The following is a 25078-nucleotide window of genomic DNA, read 5'->3' as shown; positions in this document are numbered from 1 at the left end:
AACGTCTGACTGAATTGTAATTTACATTACATTACATTACATTGCATTTAGCTGACGCTTTTATCCAAAGCGACTTACAATAAGTACATTCGACCAGGAAGACACAACCTTGAAGAAAACAGAATCATATAAGTACATCAGGTTTCATAGAGCCAAACATTTCAAGTGCAACTCAACTGGCTTTAGATAAGCCAGTCCTTTATTAGTATATAAGTGCTTTGTTAATAAATCTATCGCTCGAAGTGGAGTCGAAAGAGATGAGTTTTCAGTTTGCGCCGGAAGATGTGCAAGCTATCTGCTGTCCTGATGTCAATGGGGAGCTCATTCCACCATCTTGGAGCCAGGATAGCAAACCCACGTGTTTTTGCTGATGGGAACTTGGGTCCCCCTCGCAGCGAGGGTGCAGCGAGTCGTTTGGCTGATGCAGAGCGTAGTGCACGCGCTGGGGTGTACGGTTTAACCATGTCCTGGATGTACGAAGGGCCAGATCCATTCGCAGCATGGTAAGCAAGTACCAGTGTCTTGAAGTGGATTCTAGCAGTTACCGGAAGCCAGTGAAGGGAGCGGAGGAGCGGCGTGGTGTGGGAACATTTAGGAAGGTTGAAGACCAGACGAGCCGCTGCATTCTGGATGAGCTGCAGAGGTCGGATGGCACATGCAGGTAGACCAGCCAGGAGGGAGTTGCAGTAGTCTAGGCGTGAGATGACGAGAGCCTGGACCAGAACCTGAGTCGCTTTCTGTGTCAGCTGGGGACGTATCTTCCTGATGTTGTAAAGCGTGTATCTGCAGCAATGGGTTGTAGCAGCGATGTTTGCAGTGAAGGACAGGTTGTTATCTAGGGTCACACCCAGATTCCTTGCAGTCTGAGTCAGGGAAACAACTGAGGTGCCGATGTTGATTGTTAGGTCAAGAGTGGGACAATCTTTTCCCGGAAGGAAGAGCAGCTCAGTCTTGTCAAGGTTGAGCTTGAGGTGATGAGCAGACATCCACTGAGAGATGTCAGCTAGACAAGCAGAGATGCGTGCGACGATCTGGGTCTCTGAGCGGGGAAAGGACAGAATTAATTGGGTGTCGTCAGCGTAGCAGTGGTAAGAAAAACCATGCGGGCTAATGACTGATCCGAGCGAGTTTGTGTACAGGGAGAAGACGAGGGGACCAAGAACAGAGCCCTGAGGGACCCCTGTAATTAATTGACAAGGGTCGGACTCAGACCCTCTCCAAGTCACCCTGTAGGTGCGGTCTTTCAGGTATGAGGTGATGAGGGAAAGTGCAGAGCCTGAAACTCCAAGTTTTTGCAGAGTGCGAAGGAGGATCTGATGATTCACCGTGTCGAATGCAGCAGACAGATCCAACAGGATGATGACAGAGGAGAGGGATGCAGTTTTGGCAGTGTGCAGTTCCTCCGTGACAGCAATGAGAGCAGTTTCTGTGGAGTGACCTGCCTTGAAACCAGACTGGTGCAGATCCAGAAGGTTGTTCTGATGGAGATAGCAGGAGAGTTGTTTAAAGACAGCGCGTTTAAGTGATTTAGACAGGAACGGGAGTAGAGAGACAGGCCTGTAGTTTATAACATCAAACGGGTTGAGAGTGGGTTTCTTTAGGAGAGGGTTTACTCTTGCCTCCTTGAGACTGTTTGGAAAGTGACCAGAAGTTAGAGAAGTGTTGATGAAATGGGAGAGAAACGGTAGAATATCAGGAGCGATAGTCTGAAGGAGGTTTGAAGGGATAGGGTCCAGAGGACAGGTGGTAGGGCGGGCAGAGGTAATGAGGGTAAGAACCTCACTTGGAGAGAGAGGGGAAAAGGAGGTTAGTGTGTTGGTGGAAGGAAGGTCTGGTGACCCAGCGGTGAGTAAAGGTGAGTCAGAAAAAGAAGAACGAATATCATCAACCTTTTTTTCAAAGTGGGTAACAAAGTCGCTTGACAGAAGTGAGGAGGGGGAGGGGCTTTTGGAGGGTCCAAGAGGGTGGAGAAGATGGAAAATAGTTTTTTGGGATTGGAATAGGAAGATTGGATCTTATCTTGAAAGAAAGTGCTTTTTGCCTGAGAGATCGAAGCAGAGAAAGAGGAGAGGAGAGCCTGATAGGTTAGGAGGTCGTCACGGTGTTTGGATTTCCACCATTTCCGCTCTGCTGCCCTAAGGACGGTTCTATTAGCACGCAGTGCGTCATTTAGCCAGGGAACAGGAGGGGACTGACGAGCCTGCCGAGATGTGAGAGGACAGAGAGAGTCCAGAGTGGATGAGAGAGTAGAGAGGAGAGTTTCTGCAGCAGAGTTTGGAGGTAGTAGTTGGAACGAGTCCGAGGAAGGGAGGGCTGAGAGCACCGATGAGGCAAAGGTAGAGGGAGAGAGGGAACGAAGGTTACGGCGGACAGGTGCAGGATGAGAAGAGATTAGTTTGTTATGTTTGGAAAGGGGTAGAGAGAATGAAATGAAGAAGTAGAGAATGAAATGAAGAAGTAGTACTTTATTGCCACCGAGTAGAGCTGTCAGGAAGTGCTCAAATATCTATCGAATGCATTCATTTATTCAATTAACTTCTGATCCAGTAGTCATTTTGAAATGATTATTATTGTTAAAATAAATACTTTGTGCAGCTGATACTTCTCATACTTTCATTTGGATTCACTTGTGGTTCTTTCTCATGAAATTCCTCATCAAAATGAGTCGATCATTTACAGAACATGCACTTGAATTTCATGATATGTGTCTCCAAATGATCTGTTATTGCCAGGAACCCTAAACTATGAAAATATATTGAATTAAAGTAAGTAAGAAATAAGTTATTCTTTAACTTAAAAGCTTAAATCGACCCACAACATAATAAACATCAACAAAGGTAATGCATGACTTAATTAAGCACATTTTGTAGCTTATTGTGTATTTCTATCTCCTACTTATGTCACTTAAAGCAGATCTTGTTTGAACGTTATGGACTTTTTAAAGGTCCCATCACACACCTGTCACATGATCTCTAATCTGTCAATGAGCAACTGTTTCCAAGTGTTTCCTTATAGTAACACTCCTGCTTTGTTTTTTACATGTAATGTTGTGTTTAGAGGCCTTAACTGTAACCTAATCTGCTTTTCTTCTTGGTGTTGATTCAGGCGTAAATAAGGGAGAATTTTACGAGTAACCGGCCGACTTACAGCATTCCTCAGTTCAGGCTGTGGTGTAAACTGTGTTTCAGGTGTGTCATAACGTGGAAAATGTTAACCATTGGACTCAAACACCACACCCATGAGGCAAACACACAACTTCCCTGTGTGAGAGCTGCTATTACTGTATTTCCATGATCGTATATACACACACTGATGTCTTCCACAACATGGGAGCGTTGTAAAATGCACTAACTAATGGAAGGTTGTGCCATAAATGCTGCTATTTAAAGATTAGGTAGTGAACTGAGAGAGAAACCAGTGTTTTGCTCGGCAGAGGGAGGGTTGGGGCTGATGAATAACTGTGTTGACGTTAGATTTTCCAGCTGTATTCATACTCATTCGTGAAGCAGGAGTGTCACCTGCTCCGTCACAGAGGACAAGAGTGAGACTGACCATCTTCACGGGAGAAAAGCAGCTGTAAGTATGAGAGATATGAAATACTAGATCTGTTTGGTTGTTAAAAATACTTAGTGGTTCATTTATATTCACTAATGTTAGGGTGCACACAACAAAGAGAAGTGTTTGTGTTTGTGTTTGTGGGGTGAAGATCTGGAACAATTTGAGTGAGGAGCTAAAGGGATGTCCAAACATCAAACTATTCAAAAAGAGGTATAAAGACACAATTCTCACAAGGTACTAAACCATAACTGTTTATATTCTTGTTTTGTATTCAATTTATGAATTTGTGTTTGGATGAATTTGTGTATGTACATATGTATATATATATATATATATATATATAGACCATTCTCCTAACTTGCCTGTATATATTATATGAATGATTATATAAATTATTCAAGATTATAAGTATACATTTATATTGTATGTTAACATATATTAAGATGTAAAAAGAAAAAAGGGAGAAGGGTTCAGATTAAATAAGTGTAAACTTCTTCCGACCCCTTTTCGGACGTGTACTTAGCTAAAGCTTTGTTGTTTATTGATATCAGACAATGATACTACAGATTATTCAATTATTAATTAAATATTTCGTTTTGTTATTGCATTCATTTGTATTGTACTGTATCATGTCTGTATCACCTTTTGCTTCATTTGTATTTTCTTTGGTTTTACACGCTCGAAAAAAGAAAAAAAATAACTAAAAATACTTGGCAGGTGAATAAAAGTTACTTAGGTAAGAGATGAATGGTTTAGAGGGGGACCAGCACTTTTATAGTCTGAAAACTGACAAATATGCCACTATATATGTTCACCATGGAAATTGGTTGTTATGTAAGGTGTGTGCTTTGTCGTGGTTGCCTTCAAAATGTTTAAATGATCCACAATGACAGTTTTGAACCAATAGTTAATTCATTTCCTATTTCCTGATTATTGTGGGATTGAAGGATGAGAGGAGGCGCTGCTTTTTAGGTTTGATGACTCAGGTCTGTGTAAATAAAGCCTTACTTTGTTTTAAATATGTGTGCACTAAGGGAATAGGCCTATTTAGATTCAAGATAAACGACTTGTTAATTATACACAGTAGCCTATACTTTTGTGTTTGTTCTGCAATCGTTGCATGTACTTCCTCTCTATCTGTTCCTGTGCACCTAACTTCCTATTCACAATATAGTACAAATACTTTGTTACTGTACCTAAGTACATTTGTCTGGTATCAGTACTTTACTCCACTATATTTTTCTGACGACTTTTTACTTTTACTTCTTACATTTTTAACTCAAATACCTGTACTTTCTACTTCTTACATGTTGAACACAAATACCTGTACTTTCTACTTCTTACATGTTGAACACAAATACCTGTACTTTCTACTTCTTACATGTTGAACACAAATACCTGTACTTTCTACTTCTTACATGTTGAACACAAATACCTGTACTTTCTACTTCTTACATGTTGAACTCAAATACCTGTACTTTCTACTTCTCTCATTTTCCAAACAGCTGGTTCCTTTAGTCTGAATGTGTGTTTGGTGCGTGATCATTATTCTTTAGAGTCATTGCGTGCCTATTGATTTGAACACGATCCGTGTATCCATCATTTCCTGGTCTTCTCTAAAGAAGAGGGACCAATGGAAACGTTGTCATGTTGCCGTTGTTCAGCATGGAAACATTCATTAGCTAACAATGACATTATTGTTCTATTAATATAAGGGAGGTCAGGTACTCTTTAAAACAGCTGCTAGTTATGGGTACTTTTTACTCGAAGCCCATACTTCTTTACTTTTACTTGAGTAAAGAAGTTTAGTCAGTACTTCTACTTAGTGTCTTTGAACACGAGTATCTGTACTTCTACTTGAGTAAAGGATGTGTGTACTTTTGCCATCTCTGTCCTCAGGTGACATGTTACCAGAAAAGCAGTTCCAGTGTACCATCTGTCAGCAGGTGTTCACCGACCCCATCACCACTCCCTGCGGACACAACTTCTGCCAAACCTGCATCGAGAATGTTTGGGACAGCAGTGATGTCTGCCAGTGTCCCACCTGTAACAAAACCTTCATCTCCCGTCCTGAAACAAGCATCAACACAGCCTTCAAAGAGCTGGCGGACACATTGAGAAACCTCATAGTGTGTAAGTCTGCTGCCCCGCTGTGTGCAGCCAAACCAGGTGAGGTGTTGTGTGATGTCTGCGCGGCCACCTCCATGCAGGTGAAGGCGCTGAAATCCTGCCTGGTGTGTCTGACGTCGTACTGTGAAACCCACCTGGAGCCTCATCAGAGAGTCGCCACCTTGAAGATCCACAAGCTGATCGATCCGGTGAAGAACCTGCAGGAGAGGATGTGCAAGAAACACGAGAGGCTGCTGGAGATGTTCTGCAGGGACGAACAGAAGTGTGTGTGCCAGTTCTGCACCGAGACCGAGCACAAAGGTCACCAGGCCGTCACGATAGAGGACGAGAGTGCGGAGAGGAAGGTAAACTGTTCAACGTAGACTATGTGTTATTGATCAAGTTATAGAAAGTCAATGCAAAGACGCAAACCATGACAATACAGGCAAAGGTTATCCTGACCATAAGCAGAGGTGACTGTATTGTCTATTTTACTCTAAACTGTGACTAGGACTCTTACTTCTCTAAAAATTGACTGTTTAGAAGAACTGTTAGAACAAGCTATTAAGACTATAAAGTCATTAGGAAAATCTTTACTGTGGTAATAAATCAAGTGAGAAGTAGAGTCAGTTGCTCATAGACTTTTATACAATTGGACTTCATCCCCCTGATGGAGATAAAGGAGAGTGACGCTTTGAGGCCTTTCAGCATTGGCTCTAGCATTACACCTGTTTTGGGGGAATGGTGACCCTACAAATATTTTTAAAGGCATCTAACTGTGGTACTGAAACGTGTTCAAACAGTCAGTCAGGACCTTTATCCTTGGTGATAGGAAATTAAATGATTCATATTTACCTATTTCTGTTTTACATGTTTGTCCAATGGTCTCATTTGCTAGTTCTGCTGGTGAAAAACGTACTTTCTGTCGACTGAAAGTTTCAATTTCTGTTCTTCCGAAAAACAGGTAAAAATAAAGAATACAGAAGCAGATTTTCAACAGATGATCCAGGAGCACATGAGGAAAGTGGAGGAGATCAAAAACTGTCTGAAGCTCAGCAACGTGAGTCCTAATCAAGTTAAATGCCTACATATTTGTATTTGTTAGAATAAAATAACTCATATCTGCCATTGATTTCACTTAAACAAACTCAAGGAAGCAGGTACAACTTGTCTTTACCAGCAGAGAGGCTTTGTCATTGCACAATAACACTTTTTTTCAAATGTAACATATTAAGGTTTACATTTCTTATGCCGGTCCAGACGAGCGCAGAAAAGGAGCTGAAGGAGAGCGACCGTCTCTTCACCTCTCTGATTCGCTGCGTCCACGAGAGACATACTGAAGTCAACACCGAGATCTCAGAGAAGCAGAAAGCAGCCGAGAGGAGAGCAGAGGAGCTCGTTGGTGATCTGAAACAGGAAGTCTCTGAACTGCAGAGGAGAAACACTGAGCTGGAGGAGCTGAGGGACTCTGAGGACCATCTGCACATCTTACAGGTTAACATCCTCCCAAATAAACGGTTATTACTGGATCTTTAGGTTCCAGTTTAGGCTTCATAAACACCTTTTTCACCATGATAACGTATACATTTCTTCACTGTGTTTCCCTCATATAGAGGTCACCCTCTCTTATGTCCTCTCCTCCCACCAAAGCGTGGATGGAGATCGGCATTCACCCCGAACTCTGTTTGGGTACGGTGAGGGGAGCCATGTCTAAACTGGACAACACTCTGAGTAAAGAACTGAATAGTCTGAAGAAAGAAGGTAAAGTGTAGAAAATGTCCTCACTGAAACTAAACATCATCCTTCTTATGTCTTCATTTAGCCTCTCTAAAGTTTTGTTTCAATTCCATATCTAAAATGTCTCATTATCTTCTTGGCAGAGATGAAGAAGATGCACAGATATGCAGGTAGGACCTCACTTTAATCGATGTTTGATTGCCATGTTTAGGTGAAATGCACATATTGGATTGCTATACAGTAGGTAAAGTAATATGGCAGGACTTTGCTGCCCACTTGTGGTTGTGTCACAGAAACCTGAGGAAACCGAGATAAGGGCTGAAAGCAATCACTGAAACAGTCCCATTTTTCTACAAACTAACCATTATGGCAGCTGAATAATTTCAAAGATACTTTAATTGCCTTAAACGTCTGAACGTATACAAGCATGGAGAAAAGTGGTAAATGACTCGTAGTGTAGAAGTGATCGCAGTGGCAATGGTACTATCCTATTGGTTATTTCCCCCCAATGCGAAGGTCAGTTCTTGATTGGCTGCTCAAAGGTATATTTGCCACCATAACATGCATAATATTTGGTTTAGAACTCTATATTCAACTTAAGAGAAATAGCATTATGGGAGTGAAGTCAGAAATTCTCCGATTATTTATGATTAAAATCTGTACTATTGTTGTAAAAAGTTTGATCAGTCCGTGTTAGAGTAACTGCACTCTACAGAAAAAGACTTAATCAGTAGCAGGAAGTGGATGCAGAAGTGATGTTTTTTGCAGTTCCCTTTCTATTAATTAAACGTTTCTCCGTCTTATCTCCTTAGTTGATGTGGTTTTAGACCCAGAAACCGCCCATCCAAACATCGTCCTGTCAGCTGACGGGAAGCAGGCGGGTCGGGGCGAGCTTCTGCACATCGTCCCCGACAACCACAAACGTTTCGACCCCGTTATCTGCGTTGTGAGCAAGAGAGGCTACCTGTCCGGGAGGTTCTACTTCGAGGTCAGGAACCTTTTGGTTGATGGATCAATTGTTGAATGAACCTTCAGAATCTTCTCTCAAGGATTCAAAGTCAAAGTCAACTTTATTGTCAATCTTCCAGTTTGTGTGTACAGACAGAGAGATTGAAATTCCGTTTATTTATACAAATGTATATAACATTTAAAAAAAACATGTGTGCAAATATGTGTACATACACAGTCAAAGACACATTTTACATATTAAGACCTAAATAAAAACACAACAATCAATATAAATAACAGTCACTTCAATATTTTGAGAATGTACATTAGTGCAAGATTGTCCATCGAATGTGATTCAAGGATTCAAGGCTTTTATTGTCATGTGTACATAGCTACAGTGTAGATATGTCAAGGACAATCTTAGGTCACAGGCTCCTCCAATAGTTCCTTCTTTCATTCCCTCCATTAATCACATGAGATACAAGTTTGGATAAAACTCGAGAGAAGGGAACGAAGAATCTAACCAGCGACCTTTCCAACATTATACACGTGGTCTGTTTAGGGCACTTATTAAAGCATTTTGTATTACTAGATTCAAGGCTGTTATTGTCATTTGTACTACAGTGTAGATATGTCAATAGAAATAGTGCAAGGAGAGTCTATATTCAAGTAATTGGAATATTGTTATATACAAGTTGCAGACAGATGAATGTTATGGATGTTCTTTCAAAAGTTCAGGTGTTCAACAGTCTTGCTTTGACCATCAGGTTGCAGTTGGGCCAAAGACCTTCTGGGACCTTGGCGTGGTCAAAGAGTCGATCAACAGGAAGGGGATGATCACTTCCAAACCGGAGAACGGCTATTGGACGGTGCGTCTGAGGAACAGAGAAGAGTACCGAGCTTTGGACTCCCCCTCGGTGCTTCTCTCCCTGAAGAGGAAGCCTCAGACGGTGGGAGTGTTCACGGATTACGAAGAGGGAACCGTGTCGTTCTTCAACGTGGAGGCCGGGTCTCACATCTACACCTTCACCGGGTGTATGTTCTCCGAGAGGGTCTTCCCCTTCTTCAGCCCGGGTGTTTTTGATGATGGGAAGAATACAGTGCCATTGGTTATCAAAGCGGTAAATCATGAGACTTAATATTGAGGCTTTGACTGCTTTCTGGTGCTTCAAGAAACCAACTGAACGGATTAAGAATTCAACATTTGGTCTAGTTGTATTGGTATCTGGGTTTCTACTGTACGTACACCAACAGTTTCAATTAAGATCGTTATGAACCACAACCTCAATACAAGGACATTTGAACCTTTAAGGCCTAATGAGAAATGTTTAACTGTTGCTACCGAACTATAGACAAACTATGTCCTAGTTGGAGAGAAGATAGATCTCAAATGAAGGAAAAATAATATTCCAATCCAGGACAATTGTGCGCCATGTTGCCAAATGCCAAACCTAAACTAATCATCAAACTTGTGCTTGAATATAAACATATAATAAAGGTTGTGGACTCTACAGGCTTAGCATAGCATTGTTGTTTCACTGCAGCCTTTTGAGTGAATTCTTTACATTACATTCATTGACATTACAAAGACTATTGGGGATGCTGATTACAATTTAAGATAACAAATGTAATGATAATAATGCTACAGCTAGCATGTTTGGCTAGCATATTCGTTTGTGTCTTGTTTGTTTTGTGTGTCTCACCTGGTGATTCGTTTTTGAAATAAAAAAACTAATTTAAATCGTGTCCCAGAAACCTTTTATGTTTTGCAAAACCTTTGCATCCGTCCCGACAGAGCGACCCTGTTTCCATGTGCTTTGCATTGCTAGAGGACATACGCCTCTTGCAAGGAGGATTAAGTAACACGCATTTATTACATACAAATAAAGAGCGCAGTACTCTTTTACTAAGTCAGTGTCTGTGCAGCTCTCACAGCTTTCTCTCTTGTAAAGACCGTCTGATTTCTTCATCACAGGTACGTTTTATCATCACAATTATATGATGTCATAGTTAATCATCCATTCATTTGTTTTGAAGATAATCAGTCTTGAATTTTCTTTGTGTGTTTTATTTTCCTTTAGAAATTGAAAACCATGGATAGAAGAATGTTTGGCATTTTGCTCTTCTCAGGTGAGGTAGTGAAGAACATCTTGCTGTAACGCATGATTATTAACGGCCTAGAGATAGTCTTTTATCGACCTTTACCATACTTTTCCATTCTGCATTATAGATTTATTGCGTACTTGTACTTTGACTTAACAGATAACGATACCTTAAAAACTAAGATTTCAAATAAAAGAACACATGATGAGTTTATAAAATACAATAATCTGTTAAAGATTAAACCAGGAGTTTCCAACATTTGGTTTGCGACCATGAATTCTCTGAAGGTAGTCTTGCCCTCTTTACTTCTAACATTGATTCAATTAAACACCTGCTTAAGCCTCAAAAGCTAAATAATCCAATATCTCTAGAAAAATAAGAGAAGTCCAAAGTAAAAATAAAATGTATCAAGCAGAACTTTTTTCTACTTTTTCTACTTTTCTAGGCCATACATGTTCTTAAAAAGACATTGGCAGGGAAACATTGTCTATACATTGTTGTACTTATTAAGGGAATATCTATATATATATATATTCAAGTTCATTTATTGGGTACTTGTACTTTGACTCAAGATACTTTTAAAACTAAGATTTCAAATAAAAAAACACATGATGAGTTTATAAAATACAATAATCTGTTAAAGATTCAACCAGGAGTTTCCAACATATTGGTTTGCGACCATGAATTGCAGTTTCTCTGAAGGTAGTCTTGCCCTCTTTACTTCTAACATTGCTTCAATTAAATACTTGTTGAAGGCTAAACAATTGATTCCAATATCTCTCAAAAAATAAGAAAAGTCCAAAGTAAAAATATAACTGGAACTTATATTTTTCTACTTTTCTAGGACATACATGTTCTTAAAAAAAGCATTGGCAGGGAAACATTGTTTATACATTGTTATAAAACGGACAAGTCAAATCAAGCAATCTGATTGGTTCTTAGCCGTGATATAATGAGGGTAGAATTGTAGTTACTTTTCACAACAAGTCAGCATCTGAGAAAAGCTACAACCGTTACAACTGTTACATTACGTCCGTTACGAAACTAACTAACTAACAAAACTTAAGATGGAAACATGTAGGGATAATGTGCAGCAAGGACTTATTGACCGTTGTTAAGGACGCTCACATCTGCAGAGAGAAGTCCGGTCGTTTTGCGTCGGGCCGAACCACACCTTAGCTGTGATATACCACGGCCTGTCGTGAGCTATTGCTTAATTGTACTGGCCATCAAGCTATAACTCTTCACCCTTCAGTAAAGGGAACTGAGAACTTCCACACCACCACTATGTGCAATATAAATACCATTACCATCATTACAAAACACGGTACCACTTTACAATAAGACTACCCTGACTATGGGCATAGATATGTCTCATAATTATTTGTGTGAACATAAAAATAATTGGTGTGTAAATATGTGATTTGTAAATGCAAAACACCATCCACAAATGCATTTAAAAGATTTGCAAACTCACAAATAAATTTGCAAGTGTAAAATGGATCTGCAAATACGCTAAATATTTTCACAAATAAAAAAAAGATCTGTGAATATCTCTTTAACATTTACAACTTTCGATCAGGCATTTGTGAATCCATTTTGTATTTGTCGACCAAAAATGCGCTTGCGGATCATACCTTACGAATAGTTTGTAATTAATGTATTAATTAGGTTGTGAACACTTAATAAATCATTAATAAGCTTTTATAAGACATGAGATAAACAGGGCAACTGTGACCGGTTGCTTGCCAAATAGTGAGCCCACATTTATCTGTACTGCTAAGCCTTATATTGGCTACTTAGCTTACTTCGTCTTCTTCATCAGCTAGCATCCTTGGTATCTGTTGTTCACCGAGTTGATTCTCGCTCAGTAGCGAATATAAGGCTTAGTCATCTTGCCAAATAGTGAGCCTGTGTTGATGTATGGCTCTAACTATGTTAGAACTGGTTTACAAATGGTTCTTAATTATTAAAGTTTTTACAACCTAATTCATAACCTAATTATAAACCCTTTATAAGGGTAGTCTTAATGTAAAGTGGTACCCAAAACACTCGCTGCTATATAATGCTGCTATGTGCAATATTATTATTATTAATAATGTACTATGATAACGTGCAATTACATATCTGCCAATACGTTTTTTTCTACTAAATATTGGTAATAATTACATATTTACATAATTATATGACGTCTATGTTTCCTGTAGATATTTAATGGCTCTTTTTACTGCACTGTTAGTGTACAGTTTTACTATTATGCTGCTGTGTTTATTATATTTTTGTAACTCCGGAACAACAATTTCCTTATCTTTATTATTATTATTATTATATTATTAAAGGTCCCATGTCATGCCCATTTATACTGATCATAATTCCATTGTTGAGGTCTACTAAAATAAATGTATATTGTGCAATTTTCCAAACTCACATTGGTTTCTCATACAGCATCTCTGTATAGTATATTCACTCTGTCCTAAACGGCTTGTTGGAGCTCCTGCCCCCCCCCTCCCTGTGAGCCCAGTGGCCGTCTGCAAACAGCGAGACACAGCTAAACACACACACACACACACACACACACACACACACACACACACACACACACACACACACACACACACACACACACACACACACCCTGGCTTGGAGTTTGTGTGTGTGCCCAGGCTGAGTTCCGCGGTGCCTCGCTGTCTCGCCGACCCCACAACAGTGAGACAGCTCACAATGTCCCACTCCTCGCAGCAGCGAGCCTCGCAACGTCCCGCCGAGTGTGTGTGTGTGTGTGAGGAAGTCCGCGGATTGGTCCAAACGTAACGGCTCCGCGGACGTAACGTAACGGCTCCGTGGATTGGTCAATTTGGACCAATCTGCGGAGCCGTTACGTTACGTCACTATACCCAAATACGTCACTATACCCAAGAAGTAAACAATGTAAAAAGAGAAATGTCCAACGAGGCGTTCTGGGGCAGCATAGACAGGTATTTTCTGTGTTAGAGTTTTACTCGCTACAGGGTGTACTTTGAGGGTTTGTGACTCTGCAGACCGTTTACATGCAGAACAAGCTACATAACACACAAGGGGACGGGTAATAACCAGAAAAGCATGACATGGGACCTTTAAAGGAATATCCTAAAACTTCTTCCACCCCTGTCCACAGGTTTGTTCCACGTTGCGTTCCCTCTTCATCGTCCTCGGTACAACTTCATCAACAAGTCCAAAACGTGGCTCGAGGCCCGTCAGCACTGCAGGGAATATCACACCGATTTGGCCGCCGTCAACGATGAGCAGGACCTCATGGATCTAGGTAGTCTCGTGGATTCTGAATTCTCACACGTCTTCATAGGTTTGCAGAGAAGTTGGGAGTGGTCAGTGTCTGACGCTGACAACCACAAAGAGGGAGAACCGTCCTACTGGAACTGGGCGAGTGATGAACCTAAAGGAGCCACACATTGTGGGGTCATAAAATTCACTGGAGAGTGGTTTGCTACCAAATGCAACACTCGTAGACAATTCATCTGCTACAACGGTAAGTATGCTCTTTGGTCCAAACACAATTACACAGTGGTTTAAAAAGTTAAATTTCATTGAAAAATTAAAAAACCCACTTAAAATAAACCAAAGAAACCATTATTTATTTTATTTTATTGAATTTGTATTATCCTACCTTTTACCTCCTTGTGTCTATAACATTTTATATGTTGCAGCATGTACCTTTTTAAAGTTCTTAACAAATAATCTGAGGGGAATTTCTTGTAGTTTGTTTTGAACTTGTGATTTGTCATTTTGTAAAGCACTTTGAGCTGCATGTGTTGTATGAAAAGTGCCATATAAATAAAGCTTTATTATTATTATTATTATTATTATTTGCAGAATCCACAACCGATCTCTCTGAGAGGATTGTTTTAAATGACAACTTCATGGACTGGGCGTCGGCTCAGGCGTACTGCAGGGAGCGGCACACAGACCTGGCCAGAGTTAGAAACCAGCTGGACAACGAGGCGCTGCAGGGTTTACCGATTAGCTTCTGGACATGGATCGGGCTGAATGCAGAGTCCTGGGCGTGGTCCGATGGGAGGGAACCATCCTTCATACCCTGGAGACCTCAGGAACTCTTGGGAGTCGCTGATTGTGCCGCACTAGATGTCAACAGCAAACCTCTGGGAATAGTAGACAAGGATTGTGCTGAAAAACTGCCCTTCTTCTGCTACACTGGTAATACGTTTCTGCCATCAAACCCTACTGTATGATATAATAATAATAATAGATTACATTTGTGTATAGCGCCTTTCAAGGGACCCAAGGCCGCTTTACATAGTGAACAAACAAACAAAAGGGCAAATAATAAGGTAAAACAAATAGAAAAAGCAGTAGGAGTGGAAGCAGGGGCACGGTGACGGGTTAGGGGTCAAAGGCCATGTTGAACAAGTGAGTTTTTAATGAAGACTTGAAGATATCATGATGATATGGTACATCTCAATATGTGTAGTGATGAGAAATGCTACTGATGCATTGTATATGACAAAATTAAGATTTTTTAAAGGGGAATAGGGACATTATTTTTCCATTATATCATATTTTACATATCCAATCCAACTTTATTTATAGACCAAAGTGCTGTACATCAATACATATATAAAAAGCAGCATAAATACTTTTAGACAAAACCGATAGGATATATATAGACTCTCCTACTCTTGGTAAAGATGAGCATACTTCCCGAAAATGTTTTACTATTCCTTTAAATAGGCAAATATATTGTCCCTTTTTTCTTTTTTAAAGAGCCAAGGAAAAAGTATTTGGTTGAAGTGAAGCTGACGGCTGACGACTCTGTGGACATGACGGATCAAGCTGTGTTGGATTCAATCTTGAAAACGGTGACTGTTCACATTTTAACCTTTGACGAATACCTGACAACTTGTACGGAGTCATTCAATTGTTCGTAAAATCACAAATCCTCCCTGACAAAACCCCTTTAAATCAATGATCATATGTTCAATATAGCATTTTATACCTCTTTCTTTTTATGCCTAGGTGGAAACTAAACTGGGCGCCACTACAGATGTTCAACTGCGCTGGAAGAAGCTTCCAGAGATGGAAGAAAACTCAAAACAAGAGCAGACTGAAACACCTGATTTACAATGTGTTCCATAAAACACACATTTAGTTTGATTTTGGGTCATATTCCTGTAGGGCAGGGGGGTCAAACTCAAATACACAGTGGGCCAACATTAAAAAATGGGTACTAGTCGAGGGCCGGACTGGTTCAATGTTTATTGCAAAACTTATTGAAATGAACTTATTGCACATATTAAACCTGGAACTAACAAAGCTTAAATTATTACGTATAAAAACAACATTAAATAATCAGTTGCATTCATTTCTTATGGCTCTATCTGCAGCTTTTCCCCGAGTCATTTCTTATGATTACATTTTCCCACAGGCCAACAACAGCTTCAAAAAAACTATTTCCCTCAAAGAGAAAACCAAACATGCCCTGTTGTCTCAAGAAGAAAAGTGCAGAAGGAAGCATCCATGTAAACTCAGTGTGCTGCTCTGTGATGCTAGCTCAAGCAGATACTTGGCATCTCATCTTGGGTGCAAGGTCATCAATGTTTGGGCTCGGGCTCTGAGCTGAGGAAACCCTCAGGATGGAGTGAAGGTGTGCGTGCAATATACCGGCGGGCCAGATCTAATAGTAATTAAAAATTATCCTGTGGGCCGAAATTAAATCCACCAAGGGCCTGATTTGGCCCCCGGGCCTTGAGTTTGACACATGTGCTTTTAGGGTGATGTTATATCTGAAAAAAAACATATTTAAACATTAGAAAATAACAGAATTATTGTAAAATGTATGCTACTTTCAATTAGTGTCTTCATATTTAAGTAATGCTAGTTTATATAACAGATGTACAATATCCAGAAAGTAGATGCAAACATATTGTATAATGTTTGCATCTCCAACCTTTCCCCTGAAAGAGTGTCAAATGTAAGGACCGTTTTCAGTGATGACATTAATAAAGTTTTACAAAACGCTTGAAGACAGATGTGTTTTATTTGTCCAAGCAGTGAGAACACATTTTAAATTTAAATCTTACTATCTGCTTTGCATCCGGATCAGAGACAGTACATTTCCATTTGTCTTTGCATCCTGGTGCTCAAGCCTTAGAGTTTTTTTAATATATCAATCATGATGCTGGAATAATTTAAATATAGTTAAAATCAAAGATCAGGCTGCTTTTAGGGGAGAATATATAGTAATTTAAACTAAAATCTATCTCATTGGACCTCTGCAATTGTAGTCGTTAACTAGAATTGGAGTCCGTTGTAATTACTTGATGCCCTGAATGTTGATATACTTTGTTATTATTACCTGCAGATCAACCTCCGAATCACCGAAGATAAAACCAAACTTGCTTTTTCTTTGCACGACATGAAAGACAAGTTAGTTAGCATTCGCAACTTTTATGAATGGATAATATAGTAAGTTGAGTAGTAGTGGTGAGCCATTCGTTTTAAGTGATTATATATACACTAATGAGCATAGTTCAACTTCATATTACATGAAATCTCTGCCAATAAACACCACTTTATTCTACACATAGCATAGGTCGTGAAGGACCACATTTGGTTCTGGTTTTTAGCACCATAGTAGCAGTCTGCGGTCTGCCTTTACGCTGTTTTACGCATTTGACGTAATGACGCAATGACGCATAGACTTGTACGTAAAGAAGGAGGAAGGTGTAGCCTCTCTCCAACATGGCGGCGACCATAGATACCAGCAATGCCGTTCAGGCTACAAAGAAAAAGCATCTCGGGATCCCCGAAGCTATTTTTGTGGTGCGTAAAACTGGCATGTACTGCTTTAGGTTGTCAGAACTCCACATTCACGTCTGAAGGGTGAAAACACAAGTGTTATTGTTGTGGTTTGTGTGTGGGCGCGTCATGCTGGCTATGAGCTAGTTAGCTTGATGCTAACCCTGCAGTGTGTGCAGGGCGGCTCCTCACGTCCATCTATGGACATCATCCCAGAGTCTGTGTGCGAGCTGCTTCTGCATTTTACTGCACCTCTTTTCCTCTAAGCTTTTAAACAACTGTAGTTAGCTACATGTTAGCCTAATAACATGCTCTGCTAATGACAGTCTGACTCAATTAGCATTAGCTGCCTCCAACCTCTTCCCTTTTTCAGGAAATATCAATCCTGTGGAAGGATCATTGACATTAGTTACTGAAGTAAAAGTATACTTTCAATTCTCCACTACAGATTAACGTCATGCATTAAGAAGTAACTTATCAACATTATGTGAAATTACTGAGACAGTAGAATGTGTCAGTGTTTTCCTAATATATATATATGACGTTTTTGGATTGATATTAGGATAGCATCATTAATGTATTGCACTATATCTGTAGATGTTTCACCATTGTAGTAGACTAAAAGTATAAAGAAGCATGAAAATAATGTATCAAGTAATAACATTCACTCAAATTGTATGTACTGTATTGTAAGTACCTCAGTTAATCATTCCCTTTCTGTATACAGCATGTACCTCCTGATCTGGTGACACAATGACGTTTGAAGTGTTCATATATAGACTTAACATTTACCCATATAAAATAAGAGTTTTTTTATTGGTGAATTGTTTAACCAAGGTGCACAATTTTCAGTATAGAAATTATAATGATATGTTAACGTTTGAGGTCGTTTTAAAATGGTTTTGCTATATCATCGGAAGTACCCAACAGAGCCTGGTCCGTTCTACCTTTGCTGCTCTTTGACAAATGTTTTAAGGCAACTCAAAGTGACCCAACTTAAAATCTATGCTAGATGATTTCTCGGCTAGGTTTTAATGTCCCGTCTCTTCTGATGTGTCCTACAGGAGGATGTGGACTCCTTTATGAAAAAGCCTGGCAACGAGACGGCAGACTCTGCGCTGAGGAAGCTGGACGAGCAGCACCAGAAATACAAATACATGGAGCTCAACCTGTCCCAGAAGAAACTCAGGTAACACCAACAAAAAGAGACTTCACCTACTCGCATAAAATAAGTTGGAACTAGTGTTTGATAACTGAAAAAACTAGACCGTCTTACTGAAATGTTTTACTTCTTGATGTGCAGGTTGAAAAGCCAGATCCCACAAATCTCACAGACGCTAGAAATCCTGCGACACATGCAGAAGAAAAAGGTGTGTATTGCTTTTATAAACTAACATTAATATAGCAAACTCAGTATCCTAACTGATGCTATTTTTTAATTATTTAATCATGTTTTTATATTGTATCTGCCTTGCATTTCATTTAATTGTATTTCTTTTTTTTACTATTTAAAAACTGTGTTTGGATTATATGACCCAAAAAACCCAGATTGATAAATGTCAAAATTTTCCCAATATTTATCTTAAAATTCTTAGTTTTTCAGCTTCACATTCTTTAAAATGTAACAAAAGAAAATATTTATAAGCTGCAAAAACAACCTAAATATAAATGGTATTTTTTTAGATCTTGTATATTTCTTTATAAACATTTGCAAGGCTGTCAATTAGATACAAGTGTCAGCGTAAATCAATCTGAGCATTGTGTTAGAACAGTGTTTCTCAAACTTTTTCATACCAAGGACCACTTAACCAATAAAAAAACACTCGCGGACCACCTAACTCCACAAATATCCAAAAACACATCGTTTTTTATAAATCGCCTGAAAATTGTACAAACAAGTGGCCACATGTGTGATGAAGGTGCTTATCTGGGCTATATCATGCAATCGAAAGTGAAACTTAAGCTCGTTCCATTGCGGAGATATTCCCGCGAGAGTGCGAAAAACTTAAATAAATGTATTTATTTCAAATGTGAAATGTTACCAATATACTCACGGACCACTAGGGGGTGCTCACGGACCACCAGTGGTCCGCGGACCACACTTTGAGAAGCACTGTGTTAGAATGAAACATTTCTCAAAAACAGGCTCAGCTAAATAATTAAAATGTGTTTATAAATGCAGCCTTCTGACCGTTTGTTATAATGTTTTGTTCTCAGGACACCAAAACTCCCATGGACACGCACTTCCTGTTGGCCGACAATGTTTACTGCAAGGCTTCAGTGCCGCCCACCGATAAAGTGTGCCTATGGTTAGGGGTGAGTAGCGCTTATGTGTGGTCTGAGACCCTGCATGAGAGCTGTGTTACTGAGACAAAGGAGAGGGGAAGTCGAAGAACGCCATAACTGAAATCCTCTCTTCGTCTTTCACTCCTTCCCACCCCGACATTTCCCTCCGAAGGCTAACGTGATGTTAGAGTACGACATCGATGAAGCCCAGGCTCTGCTGGAGAAGAACCTGTCCACGGCGTCTCGTAACTGCGAGACACTCGAGGACGATCTGGACTTCCTGCGAGACCAGTTCACCACCACCGAAGTCAGTATCCTTCCACGATGTAGTCCACTCAGGTTGGGCTTACCGCAGATTCTAAGTTCTGTGGAGGTGGTTTTTTTTACAGGTATTTTTCAACACAAACTCATGTTTTAATATTGATTTCCATGAAGGTGGGTGTGCATTTGTGTTGAAATGGTGCATTGTTGAGGAGCTTTTGATTTAGAGAACGGTGACATCTGCTGGCTAAACTTCAATGATGGATGGATACAATCAGCTGGTAAGGGGGACCCAGTTACTGTCTTCCTATTTTGGTAAAAAAAAACACACAAATGTTCCAGAAGCATTAAGCCCCATAAAGGTTTAACATATATTAAAGGTTAGGTAAAACAAATCTCAATTGAGTCAGGTTACCCACATGTACACACTACACGGCTAGATACTTGAGGTAAGGGAACAAATATCAGTTTTAATGAACCTTTTTTAAAGGTGATTTTAAATTTGTCTTAAATATCAGCCCATTTTCAAGAGTCAATTAATGAATGCCAGAGTGAATAACCATCACAATTTTCTCAAACAATGTCGATATTAAAATGTATAAAAACAGCCAATCGTCACATTTTAATGACCTGGAACCAGTTGTTTTTTTCTGAAACATTTCTGGTGGTTTTATTATCTTTGATCAATGCATCTCATGAAGTGTTTCAGCCCAAATGTAACCCTAACCCTCTTAAATAAAAAAATGTAGTCTTGCAGGATTCTTACGGTCATTAAAAACCTGGAAAAGTCATGGAAATTCAAAAAGCTAATTCCAGGCCCTGGAAAAGTTTTGGAAAACAATATTTTTCCCAAAGTTTTGGAAATGTCATGGAAATGTCACTAAAGTTGCATCAAATATAATTTATATTTTATCCAATCGCCGAAATAGTAATACTATAATGATAAATGCTGTATCGTAATGAAACGTAAAATGGCATTTAACTGTCGAGGTGTTTTGCTGGTGAGAGATTTGAGTTGCGTTAGCGTGTAGCTAGTAAGCTACTATTGGATTTGTTTTAGATAGGCACGACATGTTTCATATGCAGACCTTATTTTCCTGTTCCATGTTAAAATAAACCATTTTCAGTGGAACGCTGAGAAAGAGTAATTATTTTTGGTCATGGAAAATTAGGTAAAGGTCCTGGAGAAGTCATTGAAAATCATTGGTGAAAAAGTGTATGAACCCTGGCCTTTGTATTTGTAGATCTTACAGTTTACATAATCCTGCCTACAATACATTCTAAAATAAAAATGTAAAACACTGTTTTTTATTATGAATGATTCTGCCACATCCTGCTGCTGTCGTTCCTCAACTCCCGCTCCCTCAGACATGGCACGAGTTTACAACTGGGACGTGAAGAGAAGGAGCAAAGAGAACCTCCTCAAATCTGCAGAAAAGTCTTAATACCGACAGCGTCCACATCCCGTCTGCTAACTATGTTCTACTCGCATAAAGACCCAGTCCCCTTCAAGTCATGTGTGTTCACCCCAGAGCTCGGTGGACAGAGGGCATATTTCAAATATCAAAGTTGTGTTTGATTTAACTCATCGAGATTAAATCACTCTTCATTTGAAATATGCCCTCCGTTACGTCAAGCTTCCACCACTGCTGTTTTCAGTTGATTTGTTACTTTTTAAAGTATTTTTTTCAAGTAAAAAATAACAAAAACAAAGGCAATTTTTTTGTATTCTTTTGATTGATTTAAGTATGTTACTCCTATCTTTGGCAGATGTATGTATGAGGGTTTTCTTGCATCGTCTTCCTGCTCCTGCTTTTTCCCTCCTTACCGACCTGCGCTTATTGTTGTTGTCCCTTTTCTCACTTGTTTGTACCCGAGTTGATTATTGAAACACATCCAGTTGCCATTATACTCGGTAGATTCAGACTTATAGGATGATGACAAAGTGGTTCAGTTTTCACTCCGCCATCTCTTCCTCCTCCTCCTCCTCAGCCGCTGTTCTGTCTGTATTTATTTGTCTCACTGTATTCACTATACGATGAATGAAGTAAAAGAAGAACATTTGGGCAAAGAGAAAACTCCTTCACCTGGTGTGTTTATTCCTCTGATTTGAACAGATGGGTTAGAACATGGTTTTTAACCCTGTGGTATTTAAGCATGATCAGTACTTAAGTGCAACATTTATTTACAGCAACTTACGTACAATTAAATATGTACGGTATATTCCTCAGGTTTCATAAGAAGTCTTGACATTTTGGCAAATTCTTCATTTAAGGGTCATACAAGAAATTAAGGACACTTTATGAACCCTTTATTTTCACATTTTCTTTGATGTATTTGAGAAACACGGGAAGGAAACCATAACAAAATGTATTCCTCCAGCTCGGGAATCAATCGTACTTATGTTATTAGATGTTTTATTTGTTCCTTTTTTAACAGCGATCAATGGTGGACCTTTAGTAGAAATGAATTTAAATAATGTCTATTAACTTCTTGATCTAACTATAATGTTGCAATCTTCTGGGTTTAAACAGTAATATATTTAACACCAATGTAGATAATGCTTACTTAAACACTAAAGATAATAAATTGAGCTGCAGGAAATGCAACAACGTTACTGTAATTACTCTTAATTATAGTAACAGGGTTGCAAATCTGATTTTAAATCTACGTTCACTCATGGAAACTAAAAATATCAATGAAATATTTGCTTGTTGTACTCTTCCATTAAGTCAAATGTACTTTGCTTCCTCCTCTAGCTCCATAACTTTTCCTTCTTCCCCTAAAAATCAACCATTTTCCTTTCATGCATCTTGTCCTTTTGCAGATTCTTACTTAAGATGGAGAATCCAAAATAAGCTTCTAGTAGAGGAAACATTTGAAAGCATTTTAACAGAACACAAATGTGCAGAAACCTGCTTCTCTGACAGTTTTTTAGGATATCAGATGGTGTTGTCAAAGTGTATGCCTCAGTGCTTCCACCCAGTGGTAATGTGCAGAACTAATGCACAGCAAGCATTTGTTCTAAGTATGTTTAAAGATAAAGACTGAGGGAGCTAATTGTAATTGCATCCTAATGATCAAAAGAGAACCACCACCTTCTCGTGAAAGTGACATGACAAGATAACACTTTTTTTACAATTCTATCTTCAATCATATCTGTTTATGTATTGATTTTAATTGATGTATCATCCTTTAACACCAATGAGTTAAAGGAGACATGTCATGCTTTTCCGGTTATTACCCGTCCCCTTGTGTGTGATGAAGGTTTTTATGCATCTAAGCGGTCTGCAGAGTCAAAACCCTCAAAGTACACCCTGTAGCGAGTAAAACTCTAAAACAGAAAATACCTCCCCAAAACGCCTCGTTGGTGAAACGTCATTGTCCATTTTTTACTTCCTGGGTGCTGTGTCGTAGAAGCACCAAGTAGCCACGCCCAGAACTATGACGCGATACGGTCATGCGGTAGCCGGAACCAAATGGGTCGTTACGTCCGCGGAGCCTCAGTGCAGGCAGCTCTGCTGATTTCTCCTCCCTGGCTGCAGGCTGATAACAGACAGTTGGGATCGCGGAGAAATTCTCTCTGCAGACCCATTCTCTCTGCAGACCCATTCTCACAGCGTTTATCAACTTTTTTCTTTCTCAATATCAAGCCACACTTATTGTTTTTACTTCGGCTGTGACTTTGTGTGTGTTCAGGTTGAGTTTGGCTGTGTTTCGCTGTGTAACGCTAAACAAGGAAATTACACCTCCACGGAGCTCAGCGCGATTCACAATGTCCCGACTGGTCCCGACCAATCGGAGCACACTGTGCTCACAGGGAAGGGGGGCAGCGAGCCGTTTAGTGGAGAAAGTGAATACTGCTGAATACACATACTTTAAAGCAGGGGTGGGGAACCTCCGGCCCCCGGGCCGCATACGGCCCGCGAGACCATTTGGTAAGGCCCTCGAGGTAATTTATAAACACACGCAAAAAAGAAAAAAATTAAAGAAATCTAGACCGCAAAAAAAATTAAACAAGCGAGTGCCTGTTTTTCCTGGCCAAGGTCAGGGTCCTTGAACACAACACGAGCCTTATGTGTCATCACGTGGTATATGTCTCGTCTGACAGGGGTGCAGTTCTGACGGAGAGCACCAGATCGTCGCTCCGGGTCTTCCACAAATTGCAGTACCCATAAGGAGCCGGACACATGCCGCAGTTGTTGCGTGGCTGTGTCTTTAGCTGAAAGCCCAGTGGCGATCTGTTCATCTGACATACTGATCATACAGTCAATAACTTTGTTGTTATTAGCATCTGGTTAGCTAGCTATGCTAACGAATATAAGAAGCTTTTTCTACAACCACTGAGTTAAAGGCGCATCTTTATATGATCATTATAGTTATACAAAAATAAGAGAATAAAGTAAACAGGTATAAAATACTATATGACAGTAAAAAAAAGTTGTTATTAATAAAGAAGAATACAGTTTAAAAGGAGTGATTTGTAAAATATTCATAAAGAAAAAGAAATCTGCTTACAGTTCTGTTTCATCTGGGTGTTGAGAGATGTTTCCATAGATCTCCTAATGTTGCTCTCAAAGTGAACCAGATTGATGCTTTTAACTTCAACATTTACAAAAAAATCTCCCCGGGGGAGCATGCCCCTGGACCCCCCTAGAGGAGGTTAGGTCCCCCCCCCCACTTAAATCATGTCCATGCATAGGAAACTAAATACATTTGCACACATCTTGTGTCCATATCTTTCTGTTTTGGTGGTCATGCCACGCCGTGCACGTGCATGCATGCGCGAGTCATAGTAAAATATCTGGATTGAGAGGTTGCTTTTTCTTTGTACAGAATGAAAGAAAGGCCAAATGAATGGGCTGTGATTTTAGTATTTTTAAGCAGAGGTCAATAATTTGTACGGCCCTCGGAGGATCTTGAAAAAATTGAAATGGCCCTTGAGAGGAATAAGGTTCCCCACCCCTGCTTTAAAGAGATGCTATATGCGAAACCAATGTGAGTTTGGAAAATTGCACAGTATTTTTCTATTTTAGTATACCTCAACAATGGAATTATGATCAGTGGAAATGGCCATCACACCTCTCCTTTAAGTCAAGCACATTTGGAAATGTGTGCTTGTAAGATATTCCTATTTAATGTCAAGCACTTTTAAATCTTAAATGACTAATTTAAACGGCTTAAAATTACATGAAACACATTTCCTCTCAAATACTCAACGGTAAAAGCCACAACCTTGTGTGTAAAAACTCACAATGACAACAAG

The 25078-nt window shown here is 39.6% G+C and overlaps 2 protein-coding genes across 2 annotated transcripts; both read left to right on the top strand.

Moving 5' to 3' along the window:
- The first annotated feature begins 3495 nt into the window (after positions 1-3495).
- LOC117536377 (E3 ubiquitin-protein ligase TRIM39-like) lies at positions 3496-10062 on the top strand. The gene is made up of 8 exons (XM_034201218.1): positions 3496-3576; positions 5458-6032; positions 6632-6727; positions 6928-7161; positions 7281-7428; positions 7548-7574; positions 8217-8392; positions 9120-10062. The coding sequence occupies exons 2-8, from the start codon at positions 5463-5465 to the stop codon at positions 9489-9491; spliced, it is 1623 nt and encodes a 540-aa protein (XP_034057109.1). The 5' UTR covers positions 3496-3576; positions 5458-5462; the 3' UTR covers positions 9492-10062.
- A 7093-nt stretch (positions 10063-17155) lies between these two features.
- On the top strand, positions 17156-21890 carry vbp1 (von Hippel-Lindau binding protein 1). The gene is made up of 6 exons (XM_034201209.1): positions 17156-17289; positions 18330-18454; positions 18569-18635; positions 19483-19581; positions 19724-19862; positions 21181-21890. The coding sequence occupies exons 1-6, from the start codon at positions 17209-17211 to the stop codon at positions 21255-21257; spliced, it is 588 nt and encodes a 195-aa protein (XP_034057100.1). The 5' UTR covers positions 17156-17208; the 3' UTR covers positions 21258-21890.
- The last annotated feature ends 3188 nt before the right edge of the window (positions 21891-25078 follow it).

Source organism: Gymnodraco acuticeps, unplaced genomic scaffold (assembly GCF_902827175.1).
Source record: "Gymnodraco acuticeps unplaced genomic scaffold, fGymAcu1.1, whole genome shotgun sequence".
Lineage (NCBI taxonomy): Eukaryota > Metazoa > Chordata > Actinopteri > Perciformes > Bathydraconidae > Gymnodraco > Gymnodraco acuticeps.
Note: the sequence above shows the minus strand (reverse complement) of the source record. Positions and strands in the feature narration are given on the sequence as shown.

Excerpts from the sequence above, each read along its gene's own strand:
- LOC117536377 (XM_034201218.1), top strand. The coding sequence starts at position 5,463 with ATGTTACCAGAAAAGCAGTTCCAGTGTACCATCTGTCAGCAGGTGTTC. Across the intron at positions 7,162-7,280 it reads ACCATCTGCACATCTTACAG|AGGTCACCCTCTCTTATGTC; the intron begins GTTAACATCCTC and ends TCCCTCATATAG. Across the intron at positions 8,393-9,119 it reads CCGGGAGGTTCTACTTCGAG|GTTGCAGTTGGGCCAAAGAC; the intron begins GTCAGGAACCTT and ends TTTGACCATCAG.
- vbp1 (XM_034201209.1), top strand. The coding sequence starts at position 17,209 with ATGGCGGCGACCATAGATACCAGCAATGCCGTTCAGGCTACAAAGAAA. Across the intron at positions 17,290-18,329 it reads TCCCCGAAGCTATTTTTGTG|GAGGATGTGGACTCCTTTAT; the intron begins GTGCGTAAAACT and ends TGTGTCCTACAG. Across the intron at positions 18,636-19,482 it reads GACACATGCAGAAGAAAAAG|GACACCAAAACTCCCATGGA; the intron begins GTGTGTATTGCT and ends TTTTGTTCTCAG.